At 43.7% G+C, this 10,544-nt stretch overlaps 1 gene segment (V, D, J or C); it reads left to right on the forward strand.

Annotated features, from left to right (window-relative positions):
* The first annotated feature begins 833 nt into the window (after window positions 1–833).
* LOC118992906 (immunoglobulin heavy variable 3-23-like) lies at window positions 834–9,623 on the forward strand. The segment is given in 4 exon segments: window positions 834–943; window positions 1,044–1,354; window positions 9,019–9,023; window positions 9,611–9,623. Coding segments are annotated over 4 exon segments (375 nt in total).
* Window positions 9,624–10,544: the final 921 nt, after the last annotated feature.

Here is a 10,544-nt window from a genome sequence, read left to right on the forward strand (position 1 = left end):
AATAAAGTTAGATCCACCAGCTCCAGTAATGAGAAATGTTCTGAATGACTTATCCATCCTATAATCAATCAATGGATACATAAAAATAATGTTCTTCATATCAATTATGATTTTATTTACAGCAGTTACTTTCTATTAATAATTTGTATCATGATTTCCATAATCAACTTCCTAAAATGTCAACATACTTACTACCCAATTTCTACCTCCATCTTCAACAAAGGAGATCTGGTCATGACTAAGTTTCTTCTGTATCCAAATATTTGGATCTGGTTTTACTACATAGTCTGCACAATAACAACAAAAGGAGGCAGTGAGGCTGCTGAATATTGAGCATCAAACTTTGTTATATGAACATGAACTGGGAAAACTGTCTGTTTCTCTGTAGAGTCCACACTTCTGTCTCCAAAGATACACACAGATGTTCCACCTCCTCCAACACTGAGTTGGTGTGCTCTAGGGTCACTCTCTGGTCTTAGTTCTTACTGTGATTGCCTTGTAGGGGAAACAGGGTCATTTTGAGCCTCCTGTGACCTGAACAACAACCTCCTGCTCTTTGAATTCTTCCTCTGCCTGTGAGCATTGAATCCTCTTGGTGAGTTCATTACTGGTGAATTTCAAAAGCATCACTAATTTTAAATCCCTCTCTTTAATGAGAATTTACTCTCCTAGGTCATGCACCATCTCGATGCTTCAACATATCACACTCTGGGACAATGTACTTCATGTCAGCATCTAACACCAGAGGTTCATATATAGCAGGAAGACATGCAAATAGGGCCCCTCTGTTCAAGAAAAGTAGCCCAGCCTTGAACCTGCAGCTCTGGGATAGGAGCCCAGCTGGAGACTCTCAGGTGTTCGCAGTTTCTGTTCAGGACAGAACACAGACCACTCGCCATGTGGTTTGGGCTCAGTTGGGTTTTCCTTGTTGCTATTTTAAGAGGTAATTTATGGAGAATGAGAGTCACTGAGCATGGAGTGGACATGACTGAGGAAAAGAGTGGAGAGTGACAGTTTCCTGACCAATATTTTTGTGTTTGCAGGCGTCCAGTGTGATGTGCAGCTGGTGGAGTCTGGGGGAGGCTTGGTGAAGCCTGAGGGTTCCCTCAAACTTTCCTGTCTGGCCTCTGGATTCACTTTCAGTAGCTCCTATATGTACTGGGTACGCCAGGCTACAGGAAAGGGGCTAGAATGGGTCTCACATATTACTAGTAGTGGTGGTAGCACATACTACGCGGATTCTGTGAAGGGCCGATTCACCATCTCCAGAGACAATGGCAAGAACATGCTCTACCTGCAAATGAACAACCTGAGAGTTGAGGACACAGCAGTGTATTACTGTTCGAGTGACACAGTGAGGGGAACTCAGTGTGAGCCCCGACATAAACTTCCCTGTGGGAGATACAAGCTCTGGCCCATAGGGAGCACTCAGGACACCAGGGGGCGCTCAGGTCATAATGAGCACAGTTACCAGCATGGGAGCATCTCCAGATGCAGTTTAAGGAAGGGCTGGTTTCCTACCAGGTGTGGGGTTGACTCTCCACACAGCAGTCTCCCTCTGGTAGCCTCCCTCTCTTCATGATTCTGTGCCAACCTCTTCAGCATCTAAATTACAGAGGCTTGTTGTCATAGGAAGAAAATATTCTTACATGTTCAATGTTGGAGAGTCACATGCATTCGTTTTCTCTTATTCTGATGGAACATCAATGAATCATAAGACCTCCTGACCCAAATCAGCTAAATCCAGCCAGAGGCTCTGCTGGACCCAACAAGTATCCCATCTCCACACATCTCAGAGTCCAAGATGATGAGCAGCAGGACACATGCCTGCTGGACAGTGGGCACCAGAGTTGTAGGAACCCACTTCCATAAGGAAAAAAAAAACAGGGGTGATGGTCATTGACTTAATTCCACATCCATGACATCAATTACAGTTGACATCATATGGACGTAGAGGGACCCGCACCACACCATGGTGTGGATGTCCAGGGTTATGACATCCAGGGTTATGTCCAGGGTTAATCTGCTCTTAGCAGAGCAGATTTCATAGGTTTATCAAGAAACCTTTGTGATGCCAGATTTTTTCCCAGGGCATGCTCTAGCAAAGCAAGGAGCTGCACCTCTTTCCAACAGGTATTCAGGCTTAAGGGGATTAGAACCAGAAAGCACTTCTCCCAGAGAACTCAGGGTATGTTAAAGCCGGGGGGGGCAAGAGTCCATTGCACCCCCCTCCCGAGTTTTTCCATGAAGGCCTCCCAAGTGATCCAGTCTGGCTTAGGTTGCCCCCTGCTGTGAGGGGTCTTACCCGTCATTAACTTCCAACCAAGCTTTGGGAGCAGTGAGAAAAAACTGAGGCAGTGTTTGCTACCAGAGACAAGCTTTGTGTCCTCTGGCTGGCATTCCAAAGGTTGTCCCTCACCCTTAGTCACAAGGGGTTGAGATATAATTCCTAGAACCAGGCAGAGAGGTCTACAACAAGAATCAAACATCAAACACTAGAACCTGGCTCCTTATTTCACTGAGCAACTGGGCGCATGAGTGAGAACACAGAGGCACCTGTAATTATGGATAGAAAAATAAATTTATTCATAGAAAATTAGAATAACAGTTATATGTATGCAGTAAGATAGGAAATAAGAAATTATATGAACATTGTTGTTCAAAGTGTACGTTGGAACCTTTGCATTCTAAAAGCTTATCCACTTGTTCTGAAAGGTTTGGATTCACTCTCAGCTTCTACAGGTAAGAAGCATCCACAGATTTATGGGGATCTTCTACTCACATTTATGGGGAGATCTATTGAAGTAGCCTTCAAAATAGGTGGAATCATGATTGATCCATTTGTTGGTGCTATGAGCTGGTGTTAGTGTCACTCAAAGACTCCCGCAATAAAACCTGAAACTCACTCTGGCTGTTGCAGTTCAGTGGATTGAACACGGGACTGGGAACTGAGAGATCATGGTTCCATTCCCAGTCAGGGCACATGCCTGGGTTGCAGGCCAGTTCCAAGCAGGGGACACACAAAAGGCAACCATACATTGATATTTCTCTCCTTCTCTCCTTCCCTTCCCCTCTAAAGATATATTAATAAAATATTTTTTAAAAACCCTGTAACTCATGTGATGATGTTAGTCCATGGGGCACTGGGGCATGGGGCCTTGGGAGAAGTGATGGTCCCAGGGTGGGGCTCTCATGAATGTGATCACATTCTTTGTAACAGAAGACAGAAGAAGCTCCCACGTGATCACATTCTTTGTAACAGAAGACAGAAGAAGCTCCCATGTCCCATCCACCATCTGAAATCACAGCAAACAGCCAATAGGGAGGAGTTCCTACAAGTCATTAAAAGTGCCGGCATCTATTCTTGGATTTTTCACATCCATATTTGTGTGAAATAAATTTCTCTTGTTGGTCAATCTCACAGTCCACAGTAGTTTTTCACAGAACCCAGAATGGATTAGGGTTGTAGTGTAACATGACTATAAGGACTGACATCTTGTGGTTTCACTGCCATATCTGTTGTGAAAAGTAGGGCACGAATGTTATTGCAGTGATGTCCAAAGGTAATTTTTCTCAGTTGATTTCTTCCAAAGGGAAAAGTGTCTGGTTGAAGGCTATAAAAGGCTCCTAAACAGATGTACAGGAAGGTGGTATTAGAAGTGGGTATAATCCATGGTAACTTTTATTACTTAGCACATCAGCATGGAGCAAGATCCAGCTTCTACTGGAGGTAAAATCCATAAATTCAGGGTCTCTGTATAAATTCTCTCTGTAACCATGTTACAAGGACATGACTGATGAGCTCATGAAGGTATAGAGTGAACAACACTCAGGAGGAGGTCTGGCCAAGAGAGTTTCAGGGTTCACTTAGGTTTTAAAAAATATTTATTTATTTTTAGACGGGAAGGGAAGGAGAGAGAGAGAGAGAGAGAGAGAGAGAGAGAGAGAGAGAGAGAGAGATCAGTGTATGGTTGCTTCTCATGGTTCCCCTGCTGGAACCTGGTCTGCAACCTAAGCATGTGCCCGACTGGGAATTGAACTGTGGTTATTTGGTCCACAGGCCCATGCTCAATCCACTGAGCTAAACCAGCCAGGGCAGGTTTTATCAGTTTAATTAAGCCTGCTATTTTTAAAAATTCCCAGAGACTGTATATAATAATGACATGTGGCATTTGGATCATAGCAGCAACTTACAAGATAATGACTGGTGTACTGTGTGCTCATTGGGCATTTGATGTGACAATCTGTAAGCCTTTGTAAGAGGAGGAGGAAGAAACTGAGTGCAGAAAGTGCTCAGAGAAGGTAAAATTCTCTGCACATGTTTCTTCCTTCTTCCCACCCTCTTTCTCCACAATGATGGAGTCTCGGTGCACAGATGCATAATGGGCAGGGATTCGGTCTGGAAAGAACAAGACAGCAGCCATTGCAGTGCCCACTGACCTCAGCCAGGGGGACTGATGATGAGGGTGAGCCTCTCTAAGTGTGTTGGCACGTGGACAAGGTCACACAGGGCATTTGTTCAGAGCTGAAGAGCATGACACACTGTGCATGCGGAATGTTGCCCTAGATTAAATCGTGTTTAAATGACTGAAGGTAGAAATTAGCAACAACAAGAATAACTCTGCAACACAAAGCAACCGGTCTTTTATAGAACTCTCACTATCACATGGATGATTATCCCTTTGAGTTCAGAGTGGGGCTTCACATACGGACTTAATTTTTCTGTCCCAAAGTGGAACAGCAGATGCAAATTGACATCCATGTGCTGATATGCCAAGCCCTGTCACTGTCCCTGACTTTCAGGGAGAGCAGCCTCAGGTTCTCTGCAATTTGCAGTCACTGCAGCAGTTAAACTAGAGGAAGCTCCATTATGTTTCTGATGAGCTGGGCACTGGCTCTGGTGCATTTAAATGGTGACATTGTGAAGAAAGGGAGGCTTAAGTGTGTGTCCACTCCTAAGAAGAGTTTGTTTTCTCCAGGTTTGTGATATAATTTGCAGCTGATGGAGTCTGGGAGCACCCGAGACAGCCTAGATGTCTCCAAGACTCTCCTGTAAAGGTTGTTAATTCAGTTTCAGTGACTACTATATCAACTGAATCCACCACCTTCCAGGAAAAGAACTGGACTGAATAGGTTTAATTAGATATAAAGTTAAAATTCACACAAGAGAATATGCTGCATCTGCAAAAGGCAGATTCACCATCTCAAGAAATTGATTCTAAAAACACTGCCTAGCTGAAAATGAACAGACCGAGAGCTGAGGCCATGGCCTTGCAGTATGGTAAGGGAGACATTGGGAGGAAAACTCACTGGGAGCCCAGAACAAACCTCCCTGCAGGACAAGCTGTGACCATCAAGGGGTGGTGAGTGTACCTGGACACAGGGACAACCACTGGATCAGTAGCAGGAGGAGGTTTTGACTGTTTTTTCTGCTTGGTTTATTTTTCCTGTAACAGTTTCTCTCATGCCGCCTCTTGGGATTGCTATTCTCTGCTCACCTCTGAATTCTCAGATTAATAATACCTGTTGTAAACAGACAACCTTCCCTCATGTGTGAAATACAGAGTATTTCTCACACAGATTTGTGCCCAATTCCAACAATAATTCAAACCTTCTAAACTTTGTCAGCTTAACCTAACTGTGGACTTTGCTGGACACAACTGTATAGTACAGTCACATACAGTTCGGTGTCCAAACCAGCTACTGATAGGGCTTTAGCATGCTGGAAAGTGGTCACCAGAGACATATGGCCACAATGCCAGGGAACAACAATGCCCAGTGGTGATGGTCATTGACTTGGCATCATGATCACAACACCAGATATAGGTGACACCACACAGAGGCAAAGGTACCCACTAACCTTGGTGCAGATGTCTAGGATGATGACAAACACACATCAAAGGGATATAAAATTTTATCACACACATAAGTGGCATCTCTTGAAGAACAAAAAGGCCCTTAAGAAAAGTAAATGTGGATAGACTTCCGGCCAAGATGGAGGCATAGGTGGAAACACTGTGCCCCATACCACAACTAAGTTTAAAGACAGCAAAGTTTTAATTACAAAACACACCCAAAACAGTGGAAATTGAACTGTACAGAAATCCGACAACAATGAACCATTCAGCCAGACCGGTAAGAGTGGCAGAGTCAGTGGTGGAGTGGGGTCGGGCTAGAAAGATTGTTCCATCTGACCCAGGACCTGAGGTGGAGGAAGTTGGTGGATCCCAGGCATGGCTTGGTGAGCGGTGGACCCTGTGAGGGTGTAAGGTGGCTGGTTGACTGCGGTCACACATTTGCACACAGATAAACCAAGCGAAGGAGCAAACAGTAAGACAGACTGCTCAGGCTAGGGCCCCAGCAAAGGAAATTAGAGCCTGAAAGCACCAACTGGAAAGACTTTCTCGGGGTCATAGGGCTGGGAGAGGCTCCCAGGCTCACAGAGGGTTTGTTGGAGAGACCCACAGGGTCCTGGAGAGCACATGGGCCCACACACCTGGGAACCAGCACCAGAGGGGCCCAATTTGCTTGTGGATAGCCGCAGAGGAGATAGAAATCTGAGAGAGAGTGGAGCAGGGCAAAGCGCCATTTTTTTCTCTCTCTGACTCCGCCCCCACATACAGCATCACAACCAAGCAACTGGGTCTCCCGCCGCTGGTGAACACCTAAGGCTCCTCCCAGCATACATAGCAGGTGTGAATAGACCAAGCATTATGACTCAAAAACAGCTCAAAGCCCCAGAGCCTATAATTCTAAGTGACCAAGAAAAAGCCAACCTTTCAGATGCACAGTTCAACATACTGGTGATCAGGATGCTCACAGAATTGGTTGATTTTAGCCAAAAATTAGTGGAACATGTGAAGAAGGCTAAACTGATTGAAATGAAGGGACATGCACAGGAAACCAATAGTGATGGGAAGAAAACTGGGACTCAAATCAAGGGGATGGACCAGAAGGAAGAAAGAAACAACCAAACAGAAAAAAAGGAAGAAACAAGAATTAAAACAAAAATGAGGAGAGGCTTAGCAACCTCCAGGACATCTTTAAACGTTCCAACATCTGAATTATAGGGGTACCAGAAGGGGAAGAGTAACAGCAATGCGTAGAAAACTTATTTAAACAAATAATGAGGGAGAACTTCCCCAGTCTGGCAAAGGTAATAGACTTTCAGGAAATCCAGGAAGCTCAGAGAGTCCCAAAGAAGTTGGACCCGAGAAGGAACACATCAAGGCACATCATAATTACATTAGCCAAGATTAAAATGAAGGAGATAATTCTAGAAGCAGCAAGAGATAAGGGGCCAGTCACCTACAAAGGAGTTCCCATCAGACTGTCAGTGGATTTCTCAAAAGAGACCTTACAGGCAAGAAGGGGCTGGAAAGAAGTATTCCAAGTCATGAAATTCAAAGACCTACAGCCAAGATTGCTCTATTCAGCAAAGCTCTCATTTAGAATGGAAGGGCAGGTAAAGTGCCTCTCAGATAAGGTCAAATTCAAGGGGTTAATCCTCATCAAGTCATTATTATATGAAATGTTAAAGAGACTTATATAAGAAAAAGAAGATAAAATATTAACAGTGAAAGGACAGCAAACTCGCAGTTATTAACAACCACACCTAAAACAAAAGCAAACTAAGAGGACAGCTAGATCGGGGGCAGAAACAGAAATGGAGATCACATGTAGGGTTAGCAACAGGGGAGTGGGAGGAGGAGAAGGGAGAAGAAGGAACAGAGAATAAGTAGCATAGACGGTAGGTAGAAAATAGACAGGTGGAGGGCAGTAATACTATTGGAGAATACAGGATCTAAAGAACTTGTGACACATGGACATGAACAAAAGGGGGGCAATGGTGGCGGAGGGGTGTGCAGGGTGGAGGGAGTGAAGGGGGAATGGGACAACTGTAATGACATAATCAATAAAATAGATTTTTAAAAAAGGAATGAAAGCCGAGACTACATGCTGAGATTAGTGGTGAAGGGCTCGTTAATCTTGCAGATGTGATGGGCTGTGACTCTATAGATGAATTCTCTAACTTAATTACCTTTGAAAATGTAGTCACTGGTATTTTACCAGTTAAGAAAAACTATTGATTATAAAACACATTGGTGCCAAAATGTGCATTTTGTCACCTGCTCATTAGACTGGGGAAAGCTTATCTAAATAAACCATACAAATGCAAAAAAAATAATCAACTAGAAAAAACAACTGAAGGGTAGTTGCTCTGAGTCTTTATAAACTGTAGCAGAGAAGAATATGGGAGAAGAGAAGGAGAGCGTTAAACCCTTCTCACAGTGGCAGTGAGTGAGAAGCCCATGGGATGTTGCAGCAAGGTGCTCCCTGCCCTAGGGAGCCTGGGGTCTCATCCCATAAAGGATATGGGATGAAAAGGTGAGAATAATTCACACTAATAGAGATGAAAAGGGGAGCCCATGTAGCACTGGCTAGTGACAAATTGTACGGATTCTGTCCACCCGGGGGACTCTGAAAGCAGCATCCCAGAGAGGGAGTGTAGAAGACCATTATGTGTGGCATGAGCCCAGCTCCTAGTCAGAGATTCACAGCAGCCACGCCCACGGATAGGTTCTCCCATGGGAAATCAGGCCTGCAATGTACCTAGGCCACTTTGAAACTTGCTTTTGCTAAAACTCCCTCACCCTAAATTGAGATAGAAAGTGCTTACTGTAACTTCCTAAAATCCATGCTAAACCTTCCAAGGACAAGTGTAACCAGTTCAACTACTTTTCTCTTTTCATTTGCAAATATCCTTATTCTGTGATGTGATTAGCAGCATTAGCTCTTTTGTTTTCTGTAAAATGTAACCACCTAAAGCCAACCTGTGCATAAAAAATGAGGACCATCATGTAATGTACGGAGAAAACCAGTAAAGGATGGTCATGGGAAGGGCCGCAGCTTTTGCTCCCCTTGAGAGAAAAGCCATGCTCACCCTTTTTCTCCACAGGACTCAGTAGTCTGTGTGGATGTTTTGTGTCACATCCACAATGTGGCAGACTCCATGAGCTGGGGTCTGCATCAATGGAGCAAACCCTTTGTTACAAGACCAGGATCTATGACTGGTACCGTGAATGCAACAGCTCCAGGCTGGAGAATGTGTCTCCTTGGTGCATCCTGCAGTGGCTTTGAGGTGTCCTTTATTTTCTATAAGGACTCTGGGGAGAAAATTGCTGGGAGTCTCAACTGTGTGGCTTGAGGAAGAGGACCAGTGTTGCTCACCTGGTGTGAATGGGCAGCACCCCACCCCTACCTGCTGAATTGCTATGTCTACCCTGTCCTAGTCCTGCAGTCCTCCAAGGAAAAGGGGTACTGATTTGAGTGGACATATGGTCTTGCCATCTCTGTTAGACAACATTGAGGTGAGAGGGTCAGTTGGCCCTTTGGATTCTGGGAGGGGCTGGTGACATAAGACTACCCAGCAGGCCTTTTGTTTTTTTTTTTACCTTGTTTCATCAGTTTTATTGGTCATATATCCAGAACTCATTATATAACTCTTTCAAAATAAGTAGATTTTACAAGAATAGTTTATAATTCAGCTCTAAATGCACAAATACTTGACACAGGAAACCATTTTTACAAATACATGTTTCCTTATAAGAATACTTTACTAAAATAAATCTCTATACATCATACAAATTTTATGCAGCTCTTTGCTCCATTCAACCATCATTTCAGGATTTTCTACCATAGTATGTCCATCACATCCAGTAAAACCAAGTTACAGTTTGCTGATCCTTGTCATTCTAAACCGTTGGTGAGATTTCACACTCTTAGGGATTTTTAGGCTTCTTTTCTAATCTTTCCTGATCTGAAAGAATTCACATATTTAGGTTAGAAGAGGTCATTTACACAATACTCCCTCTAATTAGCACTTGACTCAGGTTAATCACTGTGCTTAGTGATCAATCTTTTCAGTTTCCAGGTAAGCTACGGCAGCAGCTAGTAATTTTACCCCCACTGCATTGAGCAGAGGGATAAACCCTGGTAGTCCTAAGTTTCTAAACTGCAAAGACAAAATCCTAAAAACAGAGTTAAATACAAATACCGAGAAAGCTAAAACATTTGCTATTGATTAGATAATGCTTTTACATTCAAGGTCTCTCCCAGGTTGAAGAAGAAATAAAAGAAAGAAAGCATGAGAATATGGCAGTAGTTTCATAAAATATTGAGAAACTGAGAAAGGGTGATCACTTGAGTCAGTGGTGTATCACATCCAGAGTGCCAGAAGACGCACATTCTGCGGCTAGCTGAAAGCAATAGCTGACGTCTGTGTTATGCTGTGAATTTGAAATAGTTTAGTCAATACTTACTTGCCTAAAGCAAGTAAGTAACCATTTAAGCCCGGGGAACTCGACAGAATACTGACCACGTTTACCTGAAGAGACAGGACCCACAGAGGGAAACATTTGGCATTAACCCCATTCCTTTGCTGTTACTGAAAAGCGTGTCCACTTGGCAAAGCCTGTCTTACTTTTCAGATAGCATGAATTAAAACCAAGAGATCAGCAATATTCTATAGTCATGTTCCTGAG

The sequence above is a fragment of the Sturnira hondurensis genome, unplaced genomic scaffold (genome assembly GCF_014824575.4).
Source record: "Sturnira hondurensis isolate 20B ecotype Veracruz unplaced genomic scaffold, ASM1482457v3 Scaffold0008457, whole genome shotgun sequence".
Taxonomy (NCBI): domain Eukaryota; kingdom Metazoa; phylum Chordata; class Mammalia; order Chiroptera; family Phyllostomidae; genus Sturnira; species Sturnira hondurensis.